This window comes from Andrographis paniculata, unplaced genomic scaffold (genome assembly GCF_009805555.1).
Source record: "Andrographis paniculata isolate CXL003 unplaced genomic scaffold, ASM980555v1 Contig69END, whole genome shotgun sequence".
In the NCBI taxonomy this organism is placed as follows: domain Eukaryota; kingdom Viridiplantae; phylum Streptophyta; class Magnoliopsida; order Lamiales; family Acanthaceae; genus Andrographis; species Andrographis paniculata.
The window spans coordinates 5,990,871-6,015,248 of record NW_026137605.1 but is presented as its reverse complement, the minus strand read 5'-3'; the positions used below and the strand labels follow the sequence as shown (position 1 = coordinate 6,015,248).

Genomic DNA, 24,378 nt, shown 5'->3' with positions numbered 1-24,378 from the left:
TCACTTAGTCGAATTAGATTCATATTCATTTTGCACAATAATCAACATTGGAATCAGAATCAGATGCACCCTCATCACCAAATCAATCTATATAAGCAACAGACCCTAAACTCAGTAACACCATATCACTTCAAACATCAAAATCTGAAAATGCAGAAGTATCCTGTAGGAGGAGGAGGAGGAGGAGGAGGAGGCTACAAAGAGCAGCACTACCACATAGAAGAAGTCGTAGACTTCGCATTCAAGGATGGCGACGACTATCACTACAGCTCGGGCTCTTCCATGCAGATGATGAAGCCTGGCGGCCATCACGACAAGCCCCACCCCAAGCACCACTATGGCGACCACAACAAACCCCACCCCAAGCACAACTATGGTGACCACCCCAAGCACAACTATGGTGACCACCCCAAGCATAACTACAACAGCCACAACGTGCATGAGTACGAACATAACAAGTACGGCGACAGTTTCAAGGATGGGTGCGACGTCTATAGAGTCCAGTATTCTGAAGGAGAGCAGTATGCCAATCCCTGGAACCGCAGTAATGACTATCCTGGCCATGGTAAGCACCGCAATGCTTATGAGTATCACAGCAATGCGCCTCACAGCTATGGAGTGTCTGATGGAGGATACCGAGGGGGGAGTGGTTACAGCTATGAAGGGCTTCTTTTGCCACCGCGTCACCAAACTTATGTCGAGGAGAAACCATTCTGGAATGCCAAGGCTATCATGGATTGAATTGAATATCCCATCCTACCTAAATAAACTTATCTGTGTGCAATAAGCGACCGTGATCGATGTAGCATGTGCTGCTGGAATGAAAAAAACATATGATTTATAATATAATGTTGGGGACTGCAGTTCAGTTTGTATGAATACTCAGAACCTATACTGAAAGATCACAATATATAAATCTGCAAAGGTTGTTATAATGTAAGACAATGCAGTTCTCTTCAGTTAATCATCTCATGTGATCTCTCTCTCTCAATTGTCTGAAACTGGAAGGATCAATTTCCAGCTGACTCATTGTAATAAGCTTTTTCAGCATTATCCAGCCGGGCTTTGAACATCGCCCACTCTCGCTCGCACCTCTGCCGCACCTGAGCCAATGGAAAACGAACACTTTCAATACAAATATCTGAAAAGAAGTTCACGAATTTAGCTGAGTAGGAAGACAAGAACCGCATACCCCTCGCCAGGGAGCATTTCCACCCTCAGCTTGACCCTACATGATTGATGAACGACGAACAAAAAGATAAAGTAAGCAGGAATGTACTTAGAATAAGGTAGAAGGTGTAGCCAATGGAGGAGGTAAATCTTGAATTGTTCTGTACCTGGTTTCCCAATGAAGGTACAGTTTGATGGACTATCCATTGAGCGTCGACAACTCCAATTTTTTCGTGAGCAGGCTGCAATCGCGGCATCACAAACAAACAATATAAGACTGATTAAGGAATTACAAATGATGCCATGCCAATGAGGTGTAGAGAATTAGTGACCTCAACACATTTTTGGAGAGCGAAGTCGAGACCCCATCCGTGAACCAAGTCATTCTGCAAAGTGTATATGCATACATATAAACAAAGTAATGTCAGACCAATGAGAGAATCAGCAAATATGGTTTCCATGCTCCATGAAACTACTATGATAAATGACAGCAACCTGAATCAGATACCATACGCAGCGCCATGCATCTCGAGAAAACACAGGAGCCATAATTTCTACAAACCTATATATCAAGAAGAGGCACTGTAATATAGACAACTGATACTGAAACTGCAGCAAACGTAAGGATATCAGGCCAGACAGGTTCATGAAAATACATAGAAAAACAAGTTCATACGCTGCGCAGGGAGGCAAACGAGGATCAGGGCAAAATCCCGGCTTCTCCTTTGTTTCCCTACACGTAAATAGAAGAATTGCACACAATAGGCCACTTAGAAAGGTAGGATGATGGAAATGTAGTCTTAAATTATTATTGTTGCAAAGAGACACTGCCATACATGTGAACCTCACTGTCAACTCGCCTTCGGGTCATCTGCCATGGCATTCTCGCATTTGGTTCTAGACCAGGCTGCGAAATTTCTAAACCATACTTCTTCACAAGCTTAATATATCTGGAATTGCGAACGTAGGGAAATATATTACTTTTAACTTAGAAAGGTAAAGCTTCTACTCGAAGAAATTGAGTTCATGTATTCTTACTCTTCAGCATCGAAATGCTCAACACCGAGGTCTTCATCCCAAATAAAAATGTAGTCGTAAGGTGCAACAACATCAGGGTGCAGAAACCTTTTAGCATACCACCTTTTGCAAAATTCATAGACATCTTTGTCTCATTATGATTTCGATGAATTATAACAGCTTTTCTGTAAGAAAGGCACTGCACTAATCATAGGCATCTAAAGATTTTACGGCTTTACCATTTGGTTTGTTTCCTAGCACTAATGTGGATAGCTTGTTTGGACCACTCAAATTCATCCCACTCGGAGCTTCTTCCATCGTAATGAAACAATAGTATGGTAAAATTCCCTGAAAACTGCAGACAAACCTGTGCAGTGAGAATGGATAGAGAGAGTGGGAGCTGAGAGGAATGAAGCATATACTGACCTTTTTCACAGCTGCATCAATGTTATTTCTTTGTTCATACCCAACAGTGAATGTGACTAGATATTTTGCTTTGCTGGGTAAGTCCTAAACAGACACAAATTGATTAGAAATCTAAATCACACGAAAAGATGTTATTGCTTTGTCAATACGATGCTGTGAATATATATATCGAATCTAATTCAGAAAAATTCATCAAGAACGTCACGATCCCCATTTCATATCTAGACAATTTCGTTAGCTAATTTTCCAGTCATTTAGAAAAAGGCAGACATTTCCAAGGAAGATGGCGTACATACCTCACTAGGTAATCCCCACAATCTGCGGAGATAAAGATCTGATTCAGAAGCAATAATGCCTGGAGGCAACCTCTCTGCACCTCTAGGATTTGAATGCAACAGTATCTGTAATAGGATCATTCAGAAGATGTATATTACAGAATCATTAATATATACTAGCAAGACAATACAAACCTTTGTTAGATTTGTCGAAATCTGGCTTTTTTCAGTGATGATTGTACTGTGTTGGTTCAAGTCATCTGAGATATTTGTCCCATTGATTGGACAATCATGACCAAGAACAGAAGTTATATAAGGCTGTCAATAAAAAGCATAGATTTAGTAAAGCATAGCCCAGAATATATGGATCAGGTCATACAAGACAAACAGAGGAATCCTCTTAAAGATGACGCAGTGAATGTATGTACGTATGTGTACCTTTAGCAACAGAATTTTTTGAATGGACACTCCTATAAAGAAGCCAAGCATGATTCCAATGCTAATGGTCATAAGAATTCTCATGCTTTCATGAGATTTCTGGGCTATTGTACTGATAAACAACGATCAAAAGGTACACCATGTTTGTTAGCTAGGCAATACCCAAGACATGCACCAAATAATGTATATAAAACTTACAAACCTATTTACTGTCGTCTTCCCTTTCCTTACAGACTCCATTCTCAGAATTCCAGTGCACCACCAAATGCAGGTAAGAAAGTGAAGAAACTGAAAATATTTGTAGCAAGTACAAGTTCTGTGAACCCACGTGCAAAATTGTGTTAGAAACCGGAAGGAAGAAGAAAGAAAACAGAAGGAACTAGAAATTTAGGATTATGAGAGTAATAAGAAGAAAAATAGCCTGTTGAAGGGGGAAACAATGTAGATTGCTTACAAAGGTAGTCGAAGGAGCCAAAATACCTTGCAGAGGATCTCTATCTGAATCCTAATGATAGATAGAAAGGGAAGAATTATGAGTTGAATGCTCGTGAGCCCACGTCTGTTAAAACACCAATGGCTTCAAAGCAACAGACCGGAAATGTGCCAATTGAGCTGAGCTGAAAATTATACACAAACAAAAATTACTGAAGCAACCAAGGACCTTTTCTTTTATGGATCGGAGTGCCCACAATACAAAACCATTAATTTCTTTTGATTTATCACTCCACATTCAAGAACTTCCACTCAGTCAACTGTGCATAAAAAAAGAACTGGCTTTCCGTGCATTCAAAGGTACAACAGCTCCTGTAATGAATGTATTAGTATTTCAAAACATGATAACTTCCTAATCAAGCTAGCCCACATGAATCTTGAATTATTAATCCGTGATTTAAGTTAAAAACACGTACAGCAGATGCAGTATGCACGGTATTCCACAAGTGAATGTAAAGGGCAGGCTTGACATGCAGGGCAGCACATTACTTTAAGCCTTAAGTAAAGCATGACCTCGCATTTATTCAGGTTAAGATAAAAAAAAAAAAAAAAAAAAAAAAAAAGGGAAAAGAAAGGGCAACATAATAGGCTTTTTAGAGTGGATGAAGCTAAAAAAAACTAAAAAAGACATTGATCAATACAATAAGTAGAGTAGGCAAAAATGCAAAACCCGGCCATTTGAATTGATCATTTCTGTAAAAGTAACACAGCAAATACCGAAATCTCCCAATGAACAGAAGCCTGTCTATCTTCACAGCTCAAATATTCCAGTGTTATGTATTACAACAGTTTATACAACATGACCAGAATCAGAACAAGTAGCGCAACAAAAATCTGCCCCGAAGATCAAAGTCGAAACTTTCAGGGAATGCAGCAGCAGAATTAATCTCTTCTTTTCTATCCTCGAGAACAACAGCATAATCATACCTATCATTAGGCCAAAACAATAAGTAAATCAAAATGTAAAATATAAGTTCAACCACAAGCTCCATTGCAATGCTCAAACACCAGAACTTGTAGCTTGTGATAGTCCTGAACACAAACAAGACCAATCTCGTGAAGCCAACATATACATAGAGTGCTGCTGCGAAATTCTCAAAGGCCATTTTCTGCACCCCTCTCCTTGGCTCCTTCCCTTCCATGAATTTAACGTCCAGTATATATATTGAAGTATGAACTGGTACCATCATCATAATGTTGCATAAAAAATCAGTGGCGTAGTAGGCAACTATCCAGTGCCTGTATTTTTCATTCGATTGTCCGATCACACGGATTAGGATAAAACAGATACATGCTACAATTTGCAGAAGAATGGTGATTGCCATTGTGTATTTCTTTAGTTCTTGTAGGCTGGGCTTGAAGAGGGACCAGGCAGAGCCAAGTAGCATGATCACAACGACGAATAATATGCTTCTGAGAACGTACATTGTAAGCCAAAACACATCCCAACCATGGGCCGATCCTGAGTGCTTAATGGAATGCTGACTACTAGCATGGGATAAAAGTTCCAAGAATCTGAGCAACAATAAAACAGCCATCATAATGTGTATCTTTTGCACGACGAGCTTGCTCTTGTAGCATACATGTGACCATGTTAAAATAAAACCGAAGTGAAACATGGAATAAATGTATAGGATTGTTGGCAAAGGACTGAATTGCTCGTCGGTGTAGTCAGGATCACCATTGGGCTGGACATTGTATGTCTTGAGATCAAGAGTGGCAGAAACTGAGGCATTATTTGCACAATTCACAAAGAAAATGTAGTACAAATCTGGGATTGCGACAGGAACACTTGTCCTGAAATGCGATTTGGATGAAATGATTTTGTCATCGAAAGTGAAAACTGGGAAAATGAATGGTTTTCCTATAAGGCAGATGTCCTTGATTAGAGCAATCTTCATTGCCTGACGGGCAGGCGTTGGGGCGTAAAAACAGCCGATAAGTGAAAGCTTTACAGGGTTGCGGATAGGCTTGGAAGTGGTGGTGCTGATGATGGAAACCGAAGAGACAGAGATGGAAATGAAACCCTCATTACCAAATCCGAAGTCTTGGAGAGGGATGAAGCGCCGGGAATCCGACGATATTTTAATGGTCTGGATTTCTGAGTTAACAGCAAGTGAATTGAAGAAGAAGAGGAAGAGAAAACAGAGGAGATGGTGGTGAAGATTTTCATGCATTTTCATTTTAGAAGTGCAGATGCTGTTGCAGTGACGTGATGTGACGTAGGTAGTGTGATGAGGAGGAGGAAGATGAAGACAGCCACAGCCACAGCCTCAGCGTCAGCTTAGCTTTAGGATCCGATTGATCATAGAATTCACATGCCATTGAATTAAGTTAATTCAAAGCCAAAGGTTAATCACAACCATCAGCTTTTGCTGCGATCAATCCGCCTTCTTGTCTACTAAGTTAGTGTTTTACATTATATGATTAATTGATTAATTAATATGCATGCATTTCTGCTTTATATCTAATTTACCTAGCAAAAATATTACTACAAAATTTGTAACTTCAGTAGTACTAATAATAATATTGTTTCGTGTCCAAAGATAATTACGTTTTTTAGTCATTTAAATATGAAGTATTTATTCCCGTCTCATTACACATATTTTACAAATTTTTTTAAATGTAAGTCTATTTACATAAACACAATTATGTCTAACTAAGTCACAAAAGGTAAAAAAGTCTATACTAAAAATTACTATTTTTGAGATATTTTCAACAATACAAAGTGAAATTCGAAAGAATACTACCGAATTTGGATAATATATATATATACATAAGTTTTTCAATGTATTAAAGTAAATAAAACAAACAAGTAAATGATGACCCCCAACAAGTGATTCTTAATTTTGACTGATTGAAGATGTCTTTTTCCCCTATTCCCAGGATATTAAATATTTCTTCAAAACTACCCTGAGCAGTCAGAACCTCCCTGAACCGTCGCCAAATCGGTTACCAAACTTTCTATCAGTTAACCCTAGAAGCCAATCTTTTGACGACACGTGCCCTTAACCGACTACTAACCGCTTTTGTCGGTTGTGCACTTCAACCATCCCATTTTTCTCACAACATGTGTGCTTCCCTGCTTATCAAACAAACTCGGCTCAATCCAAACTGCAACCGACGCCTTATTCTCTCATAATGGGTGTGCTTTCTTGCCTAGCAACCGAACCCAATCCAGTCTGAACTGACCGACGCCCTTATCTAAATCCCTGGCCCACCGATGGGCCACTTTTCTTTTGTTTTGAGCCAAAACCCTAATTATATATTTTTTATACTTAACAACTTGCTCCCGCCACCTGACTTCCAAACGTCATTTCTCGATCGCCGTATGATAAGACGTTTGAGAGTATGTAGCTTAGTGACAGTACTTTTCTGACGCCGTTTCAGGTCCCATCAATGGGGTTTTAAATACCCCATTTCGAAATCATTACCTATATATCTCCTTCAATAATAAAACTCTTTGTTCTATCTGCTTTCCCTTACGTTCTCCAAATTTCTTTCGATCTCTTCGTTCTATCTGCCTACCTTCACTTTCTCTAAATTTCTTTCGATCCACATCTAAAGTTTAACAATGGACAACCAATGTGTTCCAGCCCTACTTGTCGATGGATCCGACCCATAAATTTCTTTCATATCATCCAAAGTCTTGACCCCCACCATTCGTCCCTACTGCACTACCTATGAGGATTTCAATTGGATGAGGGAAGTGCTAGGAGCCGAAAATCCTTTAGCCATTAACAATCCTGCTTATAACTCCGTCCGTATAAACGACAATATTAAAACCCACTTAACCGATCCCAAAGAGCCCTATCGCACTTGGTATACTAGGGTAGCTGAACGTTTCCAGGAACAATGGAAACGCCAACATATTGACCAAGCCATCTTCCTTTCCACCCTTCCCTTCCATCTGCACGAGAAGGTGTTGTTGGCCATGGCGGCCTTCTGGCTTACGGAAACGGGTGTCTTCCTGTCATTGGGCCCTATTGGCCTGACCCTGATGGACGTGGCCCTGATCGTCCACCTTCCCATCGTGGATGAGGATCCGGTATCGGGCTCCTTGGATGGACAAGAGCCCGCAGCAGACCACGTTGGGTGGTCATTGGCATGAGTCAAAGAATGGAGCTGGACGAAATTCATAATCGACCAGCAGGGGGCGGAAAGGATCCCTGTAGCCGACCGCAAGCACACCGCCTTTCTCTTGGCTTTGTAGGTATGTCACAGTCTCCCCATCTAACTACGTTCTTTCCTCACACTTAGATTTAGCAATTTACTTGGTCTCAAGTCGCTTCTTTTCATTAGGCACTCTTTTCCTTGCTAACCTTTTTTAGGGTCTGTCCCGAGTTAGCACCCGCCTCACAAATACCAAAAAACTAGATACGGTTGCGTCGGATTTTTTTTTTTGTTTTTAGAATGTCGAGTATATATAAGTTGTCATTCACCATAAAAGTACCAAAACCAACCAAACATGAATTCAAAGACAACTCAACTTTATTGTTTCCAAAAGAACAATGATAACCAAATTTGTCCAAATAAAAAATAGAAACCAAATTCCGTCAAAATGATCTTACAATAAAAGTTTCTCAAAATTCAAGAAAAATGTCTTTTACTCAATAACAACTTAAAAATTTCCACGACTTCCACCTCTATTGAATCCCCATTTCCAAAGTACATGTTTCTTTCAGCATCAGTTGAGTTTCGGTAGCTCAGACAACCCTACATTGAAATACTGATGTTAGTAGTTGATCCAAAGTCTACCACAAAGTGTTTCGAGAAACTGAAGCTAAATTAACCGCAGAACAAACAAAAGTAAGAAAGCACCCTTCTTCACACGCCAACCGTGAAACTTAATACAATTCTTCTTCTCATGTCCAATTTTCTTGTAAAAGAAGTAAGTCTTCTTAGGACGAGCTCGAGGTAATGGAGCTGGAACTGGAACATGAGTCTTAGTAGTCTCAACCTTCACGGTTGAGAAGTAGAAACAATATGGAGAGTCAGATGAAGTCAAATGCAAATCTTGAGTGATTAAAAGAATTCGTCTTCCAAGATCAGAGCGTCGGCTTCTTTTATCATTGATGGGTGAGAAGTAGAAACTATAAGGAAAGTCAGATTTATATACGACGCTCTGTCACGAGGACCTATTTAAATAATAAGACAAACATAATTGTAATTACAATTATGCCTTTAATTAATATTATTAATTTGTCACGTCACCAAAATAATAATATTATACATGGGTAGTTGCATTTTCATTCAATAACAATCAAACTCATCAGTCAAAAATTAATTATATTAGTTACACCACTTAAAATGATATGACTGAACAAAATAATAACTTTAACAATATGTTCGATATACTTATTTGATCTTAAATCCAACATAGTATATTTTAAATTAAAAGTATTTGTAATGCTTTATGGTTGTATATTTAGTAAAAGAATAATAATAAGGAAAATGACAAAACAAATATATTTCAAACATTTAACGCAACAAATAAAATGCAATTATTGTTCATAATTTCTTTTTGACATTATACTAATATTAAAAATATTTCCGAAAATATATTATAATTAGGATTTGGTGTGTGCGTTTCTGTTTTTTTATTTTATTATTTTTTTTCTCTACAGGTTTTAAGGGTGTCTTTTATAAAAAGATATCATTTTTAAAAGGGTAAATTGTTTTTTAGTCCCGTAATTGAATCCCCTTATTATTTTAGTTCTCCGGCGCTGGAGATGCCCGCGTGGCTCGTCGGAGGTGACGTGTCCGCCATGTGTCACTGACCTGGCGGACACATGGATTTTTTACTTTTTTTTTATTTTTTAAATTTTTTAAAACTTATTTTTAATTTATTTTAAATTTTATTTATACTTTTTTTATTTGATCCAATTAAAAAAAAAAAATCCACGTGTCCGCCTGGTGTCGCTGACCTGGCGGGACACCTGGCGGACACATCACCTCCGGCGAGCCACGCGGGCGTCTCCGGTGCCGGAGGACTAAAACATAAAAAATATTTCACTTATGGGACTAGTTTGTGACAGGCTCCACTTACAGGACTAAAATGATAAAATGGTCCAGTTACGGGACTAAAAAAAACAGTTTACCCTTTTTAAAAGTATATTTTTTCAAAAAAATAATATATTATATGTATTCAATATTTTTATATTATTTATATAATTTTTTATATCTACATAAGAAATTATTTTTTAAAAATTATTCCACTAAATAATCAAACTCTAAAATTTTGAATAATAAAATGAATAGTTATTTTATAAAATTTAAATTGATATTTTATTAAATATATATTTTTTTATCTATTTTTTTATTTTTCTATTAAATTTATCTTATTATTAATTTTAATAAAATAAAAATAAAAATAAAAATCAATATTTATTTAAAATAATTGCTATTATAATTATTACATATTTGGTACAAAAAATAAAATGGTAGAAAAATTAGAGTAGACAATGAAATTGCTAAAAGTAATTCGAAAATGAAATTTATTTCTTTTGTTTGGTAAACAGTGAATTCAATTGAAATATATAAAAAATGTAACTATTTGGATGAATCGACTAATAATACTGTAAATGATTAATCGGATATGAAAGAGTTTTAACGAATGAAAATTTATAAAAAAATATTTTTGGTGTTTTTTTTTGTTAAATAATAGATTAGATACTCCAAAAAAAGAGCACTATTTGCTTTTTGTACGTAAATTTTTTAATATTAGTATTATATTGATTTATAGTTAAAAAAAAATGTCCCTATTAGATTGTGTTATATTTTTGTAATATATTAGAAATTGTAAAGGTATTAATTATATTGCGTAGGTAGGCAATACAATTACTAAATTAGGAAATTATATCCTTATTTTGAGATAGACAAAAAAAAAATGATATTCTTTTACGGGACGGAGGGAGTACAATGTTTTGTAAAATTAAAATTTAGTGTAATTTTTTAACAACTACTAAAAAATAAATATTTGAATAATAAATTAAATATGATGTTGTAAGATTGAAGTAATATAATGTAAAAATTAAATAATATATAAATATAAAAATAATAAAAATAAATAATATATTGCATGAATATACAAATTACTATATAATGAAAATAAAATCAAAGAATGAAATGATTTATTTCTCAATTCTTAATTATCTAACTCAACTATACAAAAAAAAAATAAAATCATTTACATTTATTAATGTAATACTTCCTCCGTCTTAAACAAAGTACAATATTTTTTTTGGGCACTGAGTTTTTAGGCGGGTAATATTAAGTAGGATAATTTAAAAATTATGTGATGTTATGAAAAGAGAAATGTATATATTTTTTTTTTATTCGGATGATGCAAGATGATAAAATGTGAAGTAAAAATTAAATATAATTAATTATTTTCTATTTTAAAAATATTGCAGAATGTTTAAGAAATACAAAAATATATATATATATATATTGCAGAGTGTTTAGGAAGAAGGAGTCGTATCAGTTTTTATTTATCGCACATGCCCTGTATGCCTACGAAAGAGTAATATTTTAATGGAAATTGAAGGGACTGAACAGTAAAACAATTAGTTCAAAATACAAATGAAACCAACCCATAATTAAATACTAGTGAACAACGAATTATTTTAAAAAAGAGAAAGAACAAAAGTCAAACAAGAACACACCTTTAATTTGATTTATCTACCAAAATTGATGACACGATTGGAAATACAACCGAGGGAAGTGTGGTACCACTCGAGTCAGTCTGTCTGTGTATGTGTCGTCGCTCAACGGCTACGGAGCAGACATTCAAAGTTTCAACCATCAGCTTTTGACGCCATCAAAGCACCCTACCCTTAACTGCCAAGAGTAAATTCTTTGACCCAACCAAATTTCTAGCCGTTACCACTCGCTCCCTCGCTATATCAACTTAAAAAGCATTCACATCTCCTTGACCAATTAATCATATGATAGATCGATTCCATGGCAGAGGTTGAACCAATCTTGGTTGCAGGCTCCGGATGCCCAGAAATGAATCAATTCCCCGCTGACACCGCCGCCGCTTGCTTTTCTTCTTCTCTGGCATTCTCTCTGTTTGATGATAGTTCGAAGAATCTTCAAGGCACAGCGAATGGTTTGAAGAGAAAGAGACCACTCAAGATCGAGATCCCTAATGTTCTGCGAGAAATTTCTATGGACGCTTTCAAGGGGAAAATTGAGAGTGAAAACGATGGCGCCATCTGCTGCTTTACTGGTTCTAATTCTGGGGTTGGGTTTGGTGTCTGTTCCCTCAAGGGCAAGAAGAAGTTCATGGAAGATGCCCACAAGATCTTTTCTTCTTCAAACGGAGATAAGGTTTGTGTTCCTTTTTTGTTTGTTCTTGTTTTCGACTTCAAATTTATAAAAAAAAAAAGTGTAGGTATTCTTTGGGGTGTATGATGGGCATGGAGGAGGCAAAGCCGCGGAGTTTGTGGCAGATAATTTGCATCTCAACATTTTTGAAATGTTGGGAAAAGGTGAATCAAAAGAGGAAGGTGTTAAGATAGGGTATCTGAAAACAGACGAGGAATTCTTGAAACAGGTAATTAAATTGTCTGTGTCTACAAATTGTTATGGATGATATGATTATGTATGAATGATTTTGGTGGGGTGCAGGGGTGGGGTAGTGGTGCATGTTGTGTGACAGCAGTGATTTGGGAGAGGGAGATGATGGTTTCAAACTTGGGTGACTGCAGAGCTGTTGTGTGTAGGAGAGATGGTGTGGCAGAAACTCTCACAGCCGATCACAGGCCATCGCGGGAGGCCGAGAGATCAAGAATTCAACAAAATGTCTGTCTCTACTATCCTACTCTACTTATCATCATCATCATCATCGTCGTCGTCATCTTCATTAATTCAAATACAGGGTGGATATGTGGAGTTCCATCGCGGAATGTGGAGAGTTCACGGCACGCTGGCTGTTTCAAGAGGCATCGGCGACGCTCATCTCAAAGATTGGGTGGTGGCAGAGCCCGACACACGGATCCTACACTTGACTCCAGAAGTGCAGTTTTTGGTCTTAGCATCTGATGGGCTCTGGGATGAGGTAGGTAACCTCACTCTAACACAACAATGCCTGTGTATTGTATTGTGATGGATGGATGACATTGTAGGTTGGCAATCAAGAAGCAGTGGACATTGTGATAAAGCAAATACAGTCTCAATCTCAGTGGAACATAGGCAGCAGCAGCAGAAAATATTGTTCCTTGGTTAAATCAGAGAGAAGGATATTCCATCCAAAAGGCCGTAGTAGTAAATTGTGCCAGAAAATAAACAAACCATGTCGGGAAAGCCCAAACAAACAAGAAGAAGATGATGATGACGATGAACCATCCTGCTCTTCTCCTCCTCACAAGACCAGGAGAACTTCTGAGGCAAAGAAACTGAAGACGATGATGATGAGAAAAACCAGCAGGAATGAGAATCAGAAGCCAGCAGTGGTCAATGGAGGTGGCCATGGCCTTTTAGGCGCAGCTTGTAAGGAGCTTGTCGATCTTGCTGTGAGTAGGGGTAGTTTGGACGATATTACAGTCATGATAGTTGATTTAGCAGCAGCAACAGCAACTCCTTCATGAATCCGATCCACAAGAACAAGCTCACATAAACCATTACACAACTGCTACAGAAGAGCTTCACTTCCGAGCTTTCTTATGCACTATTATTTAATAACGACAACCCAACAGTGAGTGGTGATGCGGCGTTTCCAATTGTACTGGCTGTGTGTATCCATCTGATGTCCGGTACAAATGAAATAAAAAGGAGGACGGTTATCTTGAAATTCAGTTCCAACAACAAGAAGAAAACCACCTGCCAAGAATGACTCGATTCCACAAAAAACCTCATGTAGTAGAAGAAACAAAGCTGATGGAAATTTCGATATATAATCATATTCGAATGATGTGATGATTGATAAAAATACACAATAAATTGTTCTAAATTATGACAACACCTGAAGATATAGAGGATAGGAAGACCTATTGCCGTGCAACTATGTAAATTATCACTGGATTTACAAAATTTGTTCTCTTTCAACATAGGGAAACTTAACCCCCCCATCTGTACCTAAGTTACCTTCTAATGAATTCAATAAGGTCCCCCCCTCCATGGATATTACAAGCACAGCCAGTTTTTTGTGCCTATATATTTCTAAACAATAAATAGGGGAGCCACCTGGTTCTTCACCTTCCTCAACCATCTGAAACATCAGTAAATGTGACAAAATCGTGACAAAATCATTCCTTCCATACACTCAAAAGGAATCATCATAAGAGTAATCAAAACAACTCTACAACACGGAAAAGGCTTGTAACTATGAATACTTACGCATGTTATTTTGGTGTTCGGCAACACATTCATTGAGACTTTTTTTGTTTTTTTAGCAGAACAAGTAAACTTGCAACCCAGACCTGGTTGAGATCACCTTTTAGTTTTGCTTCAAAGTATGCCACCTCACATATATATCATATTAGGTTTATCAATAGGTGATTTATAGAAAAGCAGAAAACAATAATGTGCCTTCCAGATTTAGTCAGTCAAGGTAGGCTGCTCGACCAATATATTTTAAAATTCTTCACATGAAGGATATGCTTATTCCTCATCCAACATCAATATAATGAAATAGGTAACTCAACATCCAGCTTATTAGAGAGGCATATTAATCCTTAAGGGGATCAAATGATACCGAAAAAATCTACCATTGTGCACAAAGACCTGAGATGCATAAAGAGTTCAATAAGATTTTAGACAACAAAGAAACAAACTGTGTGGCCATGGACTTTTCCGACAAGCATGCATGTCCCAGACATAATTTAAACCACTGAATCAGTCTAGCATCCTGCCTGTAGAAATAAATGAACTGCCTAGTAAATGTGCTGCCTTCAAAATTTGGCCTGTTTGTTGTAGCTAGGTACTAATATTACCAAGACATGAGTTGTAGAGCTTAGGGTACAAATGCATACCTCCACAATGCCAAGCAGACATATTTCATCAGCAGTTCATGCATGCATATTCATTAAGATATATAGTTTGTACCCCATTATTGAATGGGTAAATTATAAAAGTGCTTTAGTAAAAATGCATAAAAATCTCATATTTTATTTATTGCATAATGTAAAGTTTGCACGAAACATCCTTTTCGTATGAACCCTATAATACTTAGGGCTTGTTTATTTTGTCCTCAAAGCCTAGGTTTCTACTATTTGGTTTCTGCGCTTTCTCAAAAAAGATACTCTTTTTCTCTCACAAAAAATCATATCATACATTATTTTAATACCAAACTCAAATCAAAGTTTTTTCCAAATCCATCAAAAGAAACATACCCTAAATTTTATACAAATAAACGAGATAAAATATCTTATGGTTCGCCTTGTGTGACTTGGCTGTCGAGCCTAGTTTGCAGGGTATTAGATTCGACTGAGAGTTTACCCAATAGCAGTTGCAGATCCCCACGTCATAAAAATATATGTATACAGATATATATAAAATATCTTAAATAATTCTTTTGAATAAAATAAATATATAAATAAATAACTGATTAATTCTCATTTTATAATTTTAAAGAGGATGTTTTGTGCAAACTTTAAATTAACACACATGTATTTCACGCAATAAATAAAATACAACGTAATTTTTTGTGCATATTTTAATAAAAACACAAGAGATTGTTATATAATTTACCCTTGTTGAATTATAGAAATACATTCATTCCATTCCCGCACACGAATAAGCATATAAGATTTTCAGTTCAACCATCATGGCAAAATTGTCTCGTCAGCAGAAAGATAGGTACCTTAATTTCATTATTTTCCCAGAATCATCAGCAGGAAGATTGGGGCCAACTGTCTCCACATTGAATGATGTCATTCAGATGAAATGATTATGTCTTCCTTTTGATGACACATTACTCCCTATACGTACATTGAATAATAGAGGAAGTTATCTTCTGTAATTTCATCAGACATGTCATCTTCAGGATGATGAAAAATGTCATACATGTTGTAATATGTTCAAACTCCAGCATTAGAAACAGACTTTCTCCATCCATCCAGGAAGATAGTACAAGACTCATGTCTTTGCACCAAACATCCATCCCTACATCATCTCTTAGTATTTAGTGAAGTTCTGTAAGTTAAGACACTTTAAATCAATGAAGGGTAGCATCATGGGCGAAGCATTGTCCCTTTACACTCTATAAGGAATTGTGAAATTTCCCCGAGGAAGAACACAAACCTGCTACTCTTGAAACATGAAATGAAGGAATTGCAGCTTCTGAATGAGGCCCACAGTATGAAGCACATATTTACTCTTTTTCTACAAAACAAGAACCTTCCACTGGAGGATCATTTTTGCAAGGATCAGTATCTCTGGAATCAAGATGGCTTGGTGATGGCTGACTTGATACAAATGAAAAGTTGGATGATGAGGGTGAGCAGGTAAACAAACTTGAACAACCAGATGTTGAAGGTGAAATAGATGGCGATGTCAAATTGGATTTTTGTTTACTAACAAAAAAGGAAGAAAAGGAATCCACCAAACTGAAAGATGGTGAGCGAGAAAGCAAAGTATTCAGATGGCGATCAGGATTTGATCTTCCTTCTGTCCAATCTGAGGTACCACCAGTTACATATGATGCAAATGAATCTGGGGCATTGTATTGAATACTCGAGGGGATTGATAAATCAGAAGGAGAGACATTGTTTTCGAGCTCTTTACATGCACCCAAATTCTCTAGGCCATCATGTATCTGCAGAGAATTAGATCCCAATTTAGTACAGAGAAAATTTTCTTTTGCAAGATTATTGGCAATCTTTCTTCTCAATCTGTCCCAGCTGTTTTCCATGGCAGGAAGGCAAGTCTCAGTTGCTGATCTTGACAATGGAAAAGGTGGGACTACCCCACCAGCAAGGGCTTTGTGAAAAATTTCAAAATCCAGATCATACTCATCAAGCTTCAGTTGATCAACATGTTGATTAGCAGAGGCTACAAAGAACCTCCTTTCCCCAGACTTTACATTAGACGAATCAGCTAAATCATTTCCGTAGCTAAACGCCTCCCAGAATCTTGGCGTCTCTTCACCTTCTCTAACAGTTATAACAGGACCCTGGACCTTTTCATAACGGATAACTTGAAAGGCAGCTGCCCTGGCATTGTCTGACATAACCTTGGAGCAATACTTCCCAATCCATACATATATAGCTGAAGGAACATGCACTATGAAAGCTCCACGGCAGTCCAGTCTGTCCATGCTTGGTTGACGTAACAATTTTGGCACAAGATGAAGGGGATCATATGGCGAGTGAGGTGCCATTCTGTACACCCTAAGTACTGAAGTTGGACTCGCAGGGAGGGCATGTACACGCTTCTGGCACTGCAAAAGCTGACAAGCAAACCCCACATTTGGGTTTATAATTCCTCTGGCTTCTTTGACATGCTGGAATGCATCATCAAAGCTCTGTCCCTCTTTCCACATAAGATATGCAATGACCAACGATGTTGATCTAGACACCCCCTGACAACAATGAACAAGAAGGCGCCCACCTTGTTCTTGAACATCTTCAAAATAATCAAACACATCATAGAGAATACTAGTAATATCCTCCGAAGGGCAGTCCTGTAGCCAAAGTGTCTTATACACAAGATCGTTCTTGAAATATTCAGGACACGAAAATCCCACACAGTTGAGCACATGGGTGATTCCATTCCGGCGAAGAATTTCCCTATTCTTGGCTATTGCATCACTTCCTAAATAAATGTGATCCAAAATTCTTGAGCATTCCTTGTCAAAGAAAGCAAGTTTGTCTTTCTGACATTGGAATTCTCTTGGATGTTGCTCTGAAATTGAAGTCTCCTGAGGCATCGCTGATCTGGGATTTGCACCAGGTGTTGGAGGATTTGGCCAGATGCCAAGATCATCACACCCGGCTCTAGGCCATTCATCAATGCTTGGTCTGATAATAGAAAGAGGCTGAAGCGGTGGCAAACAGGCTCGTGCTTTGTTGTTCAACTTCGGTTTGGAATTAGACTTTCTTGGTGGACGTTCAGTCCATGATGCAGACCTCGTGAATGGCCTCCAACTTCCACCGGATGCCTGATCCTTCTCGTCTTCCTTAAACATTTCAAAGCTTATGCATCCACTCTGCAACAACACTGGAAACGCATTGAGACCAAAACAAAATATTCAAATGAATTCTAGGGTTCCGGGAAAATCGATATCCATCAACTGAATTACAAATGCATACCGAAACTCTAACTTATAGAACTGGACGCCCGCGATAAACATCAAATCAAAAGCGTGAAGCCATGGAAGTAAACAATTACACGAATTTTTCTATTTGAAGATTTTAAGGCGAGATTTTTGCAAGGAAACCAACACGCACAACCCCCAGCGGGCCATTCATCATATTCAAAATCCTCAGAATTCATTAACCACGATTCAACAAATTCAACCAATATTTCAAACCTAAACCCTTGATTTGGGGATTTGTTATTCCGTCTTCTGAAAGATACGTTGATGACACAACTCAGAGACGCTAACAGCGACCGAGTAAAATCCAACTAAACAAGATTCAGGAAGACCAAAGTTCCAATCCAACACCGATGTGAAAAGCAGGGGGGAAAATACAGAAGAAATAGATTGAACAAAAACTCATATGCATTAAAATGTAACAAAGAAACATAACCACAAACAACCCCCAAAAATCAAAGGAAGAAAAGAAAAGACATTACTAACATGATTAGCCGCTTGGGCGAAGCAATAGACATTTGATCAGTAAACAGTGAGAGGAAACGATCCTTTGAATAAAGACCAGCAGTGACCGAGTGGGCAGGGCGGAAAGATTGAGAGGAATGGAATGGAATGGGCGGCAGTGACTGAGTGGAGTGGAGTGGCAGGCAAGCCAAACATGAGAAGACGAAGGAAGGCAAGTGAACAGAGTCTGGCAGGCAGGCAGGCTTGTAGTTGTAGATCTTGAACATGTGGTCAAAGCGCCCCGTTGTCATTCCAACTGCTCCTTTCAAGAAGCCAATTTCGTACGTTTGCTAAACTTGGCCGGGTGACAATTCAGTCGTTATTTCAACGTTTAAATTACTGTCAAAGACACTGTCTGAAAATATATCCAAAAATACAAATATGGATATGGACTAAAAAATATATACCCAAAAAATATTTGGGCCAAGCTAGCCTAATCTAATTGAAAAACCTATTAGATCTATAAAATTCAAGTCCGGTTACACCGACCCCGAATTGTTAAACTTTTAAAAAAATTATATTTAAATTATTTTAGAATATTTTAATAATTACTGTCTTTAGTTGACATGTATTCTCTTAAAAAGATTTTTGCTGCAGAAAAAAAAAAAATTAATAAGTTTGTGTAAAATGAAAATGTATAAGAACATTTTGAGTTTAATTAGATATGTCAATTAGTGTTTTTGAGTTGCGTTGAATTACGAGTGTAATAAAAAAATTGTCAATTCAAACCAAAAATTTGACTTAAAATTTTAGATTTGAACATCATATAAATTTTTTTGAGTCGAGTTCAAGTCTATCTAATTTAGCTTCAAATCACTCAAAATTCAAACAAATTCGACACGAATTCAATATAAAATAGACCAAAAAAAAAATCTAAAAAGAAATTAAATTAAAAATAAAAATTTATGATGATAGAAAAATAGTAGTCAAACATTATAAACATAAACTCTATGTGAAATTTGGAAGAGAAATGGGATTTTAATTTTTGAGTTTCCACCGCTACGAGCCGCGTGCATGTATTTTTGTTTCTTCTGTACCACAGTAATATAAAAGATATAGATTAGTGTTGTTTTGGCTTTTGAGTGGGTCCTGTAGGGTAGGACTGTCCGGGTTTGTCTTTTATGTAATTTTTTTCTTTATATTTTTCAAAAAAAAAAAATTAGTATTATATATGCATTTATTATTTTTATATTATTTAAATAATTCTCTAAATTTCTTTCGAATCAAAATACAAAACAAATACACTTTAGTGTTTAGGGTTTATAATTTTTAATTTGAAATATTTTATATTTGTTTATTTTTTATGATTTATTTGGTGCTATACGAAACACAAAATTATTTGTTTTTATCTTCTCTTTTTTATAATTTTTTAATATTATTTTTTATTTGATATAAGATAGATATTATAAATTAAAATAATAAAAAAATAATTTTAGGTCAACTCAAAACTCGACTTGATTTTGATAGTTCAGGTTATCAAGTCAGTTTGAAATTCGACCTGAACACGATACGATTTTTTTCGTTTCACATTCTGATCGATCCAATTTTTTGCAAATTTGAAGTACTTAAACCCGAATCTGAAAATTCTCAGGTGGAGCGGATTCAATTTTTCGAGTTGGATTTGATTTTCACATAGCTAAGTTTAATGAAGTTAAAAACGAAAATATGAAAGAATATTTGAATAAACCAAAATATGAGTGAAGCTAAATTGGTAATTAAATAAATATATACTACACATTACTCATATGTGTTATACCATGACGGAACTAGGTTCTGAAGTTAGGGGTGGAGCTTTGGAATCTGTTTCAATCTTTTATGGTATTATTTTGATTTTAATATATTTTAAATTATTAATCGTCGATATTATATTCAAATCGACAGTTCAAATTTTATTTATTTATTTTTTTTTTGTAAAAATTATGTCAATTAAGTTTTTTTTATTACTTTAATTATATTTTCTTTTATTTATCTTAATACAATGGGTGATTAAAAAAAATAAATAAAAAAGAAAAATTAGTAAATAATGCAAAGAGACACTTGTAAAAATTTTTAGAGTAAAAAATTATATTTTTTATTTATATAATATATAATTAAAAATATTATATATTAATATAAATTTGAATAAAAAAATATTAACAAAATTTATTTGTTTAATATTTTAATTTGATGTAATTTTTATGTGAAATATAGAAAATAGTGTCGATAATATAAAAATAATATTTTATATTAAAAATTGTATAAAAAAATAAGGCAACAAACAATAAATATAAATTTGAGGGGGCAAAATAATATATTTGTCTAAATTTTATTTTTTAAAAGACATTTTTAACCTTAAGTTTGTAATACGGATGTATTTGTCTATATACATCCCATGAGTGGGGCTATACATGTATAATATGTGAATATTTTTAACCTTAAGTTTGTAATATGGATGTACTCACGTGAAAGACTAGTAATTAATTTGCAACATATATATATGCATATATACGAGGCTGAAGCTACATGCTGATAATTAAAATTCAGTATTATGCTAATTGAATATTAGTCATTGAATAATAATTTTTAATCTAATGACTTGTATTAATTTAAGGGTTTAATAGTAATTTTCTAATTCTCCTAATTTATATAACTATCTTAGTCGTCCATCATCCTTTCTCTTTCGCTTTAGCATTACGTAAAAAATAATTTAGAATCTTTCAGCAAAATTAATAGATGAGATCGATGGAGACGAACAAAATCAATTTTTCATTATTCTAACCCCAATCAATTTTTCATTCTTCTAACTATTACGTGAGTTTTGGATCTGGTCACCGCCCGGTGAATCTGCTCCGACCATTGCCTACCGCGAAAGCCCTTAAGCACCGGTTGCCCGCTATCGTTCCACCACCGCAAACCTCCGATCAAATTTCCCACTCAAACTCACAAATGAGAACTCTCACCTCCGATCATTTTCCAATCAAACCTTTCATTCCAAATAATCAATCTTTGCACCAAATCAATGCTTCAATTGCATCCGGTTTCATTGCACTGCGATATTGATCAAGTATTCTTCCACCGGTGCTAAATGCTGACTCTGAAGCAACAGTAGAAATCGGTACACTCAATATATCTCGTGCCATCTTCGCCAGTTCAGGATATCTACAACCATGAACTTTCCAATAGTCCAAAACATCAATGGAATGATATAGAATCATTCTTGGTTCCTCCAAATATATCTGCAATTCATTCTTTTGCTCACTATTTTGAAGGATCGAAAGGTCGAAAGAACAAAATTTCTGTAATTATGAATAATATCAAATACATTAATTTTTTTAAATATACAATTTTATTATGCAATAATTAAACATAAAAATAAATTAAAAACTCAAAATAAAAATACCTTTAAAATGTCCATATGATCGTTTTTCTTTGCTGCATCAATATTTTCCTCAAGAGTTAAAGTTCCTCTAGATGTAGAAGCACTAGATTTGCTAGAAAAACTCATGTACTCATCAAACATAGAGAATACTTTAGATTTCACGTTTTCAAATTTTGTTTTGTCTTGCCCATAAAGTTTAGAATAGGAGAACTCCACAAAATTCAATTTGAATCTAGGATCAAAAACTACTGCAATAGCAAATAAAGTACTGTACTCACTCTAATATTTGTCAAATTTCTGAAACATCCGAGATGCCATTGTCTTCAAGAATTTATCATCACTACACAACCCTTGATACAGTGTGACCTTAATCTTGAAAACGAAATGAAAGTACAAGTTTGCAGTAGGATACTTCACCTCAGAAAATATATTTGATGCAACATAAAAAACTTCTATAAATGAACATAATTTTTCAATCCTTGTCCATTCATCGGATGTTGGACAATACTTGAAATTAGAATCACTTAACCTCAAGTGATTGAAGACAAGCTTATAATACAAGGCATATGAAAGCATCAAATATGTAGAATTCCACCTAGTCGGCACATCTTGTCGTAATGCAGTCCTAGAGTCAAGTGAACATTGATTAACAGATTCTAAGAACTTCTGCTTCCGTACTTGACTCCCTTTCACATATTTGACACATTCACGAATATTTTCAACTGATTCATCAACATTCTTTAACCTATCTTGCACAATAAGATTGATAATATGGCAACAACAACGAACATGCAAAAACTCACCACGACATATAAGTTTTCACTTCAAAGAAAGCATGTTCCCAAAAATTTCAGCAAATACATCATTGGCTGATGCATTATATAGTGTAATAGTGAACACTTTTTTATGAATACCCCAAGTAGCCAACAAGCCAGAAATTTTCACATAAAGCAATGCCCGAATGAGGTGGTGGCATATAAGAAAAATTGATTATTTTCTTTTGCAACACCCAATTATCGCCAATATAATGTGCTGTCAAGCAAAGATAACCATCTGTGGCAATAGAAGTCCATAGATCACATGTAAAACAAATTCTACTAGAGCATGCACGCATCTATTCACCAAGTCTAATTGCTTCAGTCTTATGCATCTTAATGATATCGGCTCTAGCAGTATTCTTAGATATGTGATTGACTTGTGGCTCCAAATAAATGAAAAGAGATCGAAATGCTTAATATTCTACAAACTGAAAAGGCAATTCATGCTTGATAATGCCTAAGACAAGAAGCTCTCTAAACCATTCTTGATCAAATTTTTGTGTCATCACACCAAGACTATTATTGCCACAGTCTAATAAAGTTTGACCAATATCTTTAGATAATATCCTTGAGCATTTATCTATGTGACGTTGTAAGTTACCTGGTACTATTTCTTGAATCAACCCCTAATAAATGACCGCATGGTTTGCACTTGCATTTCAATGGTTTGCCCTCCTCTTGTGGCAACAACTCAAAATGTTGCCATACTTTAGACTTTAGTCTTCTTTTACGTTTGGAACCCGATATTGCTTCTAATTTCTTTCGATCGGTCTCTTGACTTGTAGAGTTAGATCCAAAAAAAGTGGCTTGGGGATCCATACTCACTTCATCCTCATCATCCAAAATCGCAATATCTTCGTTTTAGTTCATAATGACTTATATAACATAAACAAATTTTTATTACTAGTTATAATATACACATCCAGAGTATGCAAACACCAAATTAAATAATGACAGTACTATAAAAATATGAGGAAAAAGAGATTTGATTATATATATAAAAATACAACTAAAACAGACAAAACATCATTTTAGATAATATTTCATCTTAATGTTCATTATATTTTATAAACAATTTTTTATTACGGAAAAACTCAAGAATTTTTTTTAAAAAAATTATTTCAATAGCCTAGCTTAAAATCTGAAAATCAAAACAAACTTTTAAAATTTAGTAATATGATTTTTTTTTTTTAAATCTAAAAATCAAAACTAAATTGCAAATCGTTCATACATTCAAATTTTTTATAAAAAATTCCAAAATCTTTAAACTAAACTATAAATAAATTATATTTTGAAGGTGGAAAAGAAAAAAAAAATAAAAGATAGAATAGATGAGAAAATATAAAAATTTACCGGAAGATATGAACCGCTTGAACAAACAATTTTTCAAATTTAATTACTCCAAATGAACTCCGGCGCCGTATAAACCTTGAGAGAAAAATAATGTTTTCAAATTAAAATTTCAATTTTGATTGGCGTTCGCGCGGTACTGCGGCAGGGCAGCTTCTTCTTGGTATGGTTTTTTATTTGGGTGGATGGTAGGCGTAGTGTGTCTGTATTTTTTTAATTTTTCTTTCTGTTTTTTCTTAATTGTGTGTGGGTTTTTATTTTCTTTCT

General features: G+C 35.5%; 4 protein-coding genes across 15 annotated transcripts; 1 reads left to right on the top strand and 3 right to left on the bottom strand.

Moving 5' to 3' along the window:
- Positions 1-834: 834 nt before the first annotated feature.
- On the bottom strand, positions 835-3,954 carry LOC127264061 (uncharacterized). 2 transcript variants are annotated; one of them, XM_051293412.1, is made up of 15 exons: positions 3,781-3,954; positions 3,529-3,642; positions 3,327-3,438; positions 3,084-3,206; positions 2,910-3,014; positions 2,614-2,697; positions 2,427-2,542; positions 2,209-2,310; positions 2,007-2,120; positions 1,847-1,903; positions 1,666-1,732; positions 1,503-1,556; positions 1,338-1,412; positions 1,193-1,228; positions 835-1,103 (listed from the first exon to the last, which is right to left on the bottom strand). In XM_051293412.1, the coding sequence occupies exons 2-15, from the start codon at positions 3,564-3,566 to the stop codon at positions 1,011-1,013; spliced, it is 1,176 nt and encodes a 391-aa protein (XP_051149369.1). In that variant the 5' UTR covers positions 3,567-3,642; positions 3,781-3,954; the 3' UTR covers positions 835-1,010. The 2 variants fall into 2 exon arrangements, with proteins under 2 accessions (XP_051149369.1, XP_051149368.1); XM_051293411.1 differs by having other exon boundaries at positions 3,807-3,954.
- Positions 3,955-4,627: 673 nt separating this feature from the next.
- Positions 4,628-5,995, bottom strand: LOC127263964 (protein CANDIDATE G-PROTEIN COUPLED RECEPTOR 7-like). Its single transcript, XM_051293287.1, has one exon. The coding sequence runs from the start codon at positions 5,993-5,995 to the stop codon at positions 4,628-4,630; it is 1,368 nt and encodes a 455-aa protein (XP_051149244.1).
- Positions 5,996-11,589: 5,594 nt separating this feature from the next.
- Positions 11,590-13,477, top strand: LOC127263564 (probable protein phosphatase 2C 14). Its single transcript, XM_051292662.1, has 5 exons — positions 11,590-12,155; positions 12,220-12,381; positions 12,456-12,629; positions 12,706-12,885; positions 12,953-13,477. The coding sequence occupies exons 1-5, from the start codon at positions 11,784-11,786 to the stop codon at positions 13,412-13,414; spliced, it is 1,350 nt and encodes a 449-aa protein (XP_051148619.1). The 5' UTR covers positions 11,590-11,783; the 3' UTR covers positions 13,415-13,477.
- Positions 13,026-18,854, bottom strand: LOC127263563 (protein-tyrosine-phosphatase MKP1-like). 11 transcript variants are annotated; one of them, XR_007841526.1, is made up of 6 exons: positions 18,568-18,853; positions 16,068-17,984; positions 15,831-15,959; positions 15,628-15,745; positions 14,163-14,287; positions 13,702-14,034 (listed from the first exon to the last, which is right to left on the bottom strand). XR_007841526.1 is itself a non-coding variant. In XM_051292661.1 (2 exons), exon 2 carries the CDS (start codon positions 17,950-17,952, stop codon positions 16,138-16,140), a length of 1,815 nt encoding a protein of 604 aa, XP_051148618.1. In that variant the 5' UTR covers positions 17,953-17,984; positions 18,568-18,854; the 3' UTR covers positions 14,890-16,137. The 11 variants fall into 11 exon arrangements, 1 of the variants encoding a protein (XP_051148618.1); XR_007841525.1 differs by having other exon boundaries at positions 14,163-14,245; XR_007841528.1 differs by lacking the exons at positions 13,702-14,034; positions 14,163-14,287 and adding an exon at positions 13,026-13,646.
- Between the last annotated feature and the right edge of the window lie 5,524 nt (positions 18,855-24,378).

Bases quoted from the DNA above. Each gene is read 5' to 3' on its own strand.
- LOC127264061 (XM_051293412.1), bottom strand. From the start codon at position 3,566: ATGGAGTCTGTAAGGAAAGGGAAGACGACAGTAAATAG. The intron at 3,439-3,528 runs GTTTGTAAGTTT...GTTGTTTATCAG, and splicing joins GGGAAGACGACAGTAAATAG to TACAATAGCCCAGAAATCTC. The intron at 1,413-1,502 runs GTCACTAATTCT...CCGCGATTGCAG, and splicing joins CTCTCCAAAAATGTGTTGAG to CCTGCTCACGAAAAAATTGG.
- LOC127263964 (XM_051293287.1), bottom strand. From the start codon at position 5,995: ATGCATGAAAATCTTCACCACCATCTCCTCTGTTTTCTCTTCCTCTTC.
- LOC127263564 (XM_051292662.1), top strand. From the start codon at position 11,784: ATGGCAGAGGTTGAACCAATCTTGGTTGCAGGCTCCGGATGCCCAGAA. The intron at 12,382-12,455 runs GTAATTAAATTG...GGTGGGGTGCAG, and splicing joins ACGAGGAATTCTTGAAACAG to GGGTGGGGTAGTGGTGCATG. The intron at 12,886-12,952 runs GTAGGTAACCTC...ATGACATTGTAG, and splicing joins CTGATGGGCTCTGGGATGAG to GTTGGCAATCAAGAAGCAGT.
- LOC127263563 (XM_051292661.1), bottom strand. From the start codon at position 17,952: ATGTTTAAGGAAGACGAGAAGGATCAGGCATCCGGTGGAAGTTGGAGG.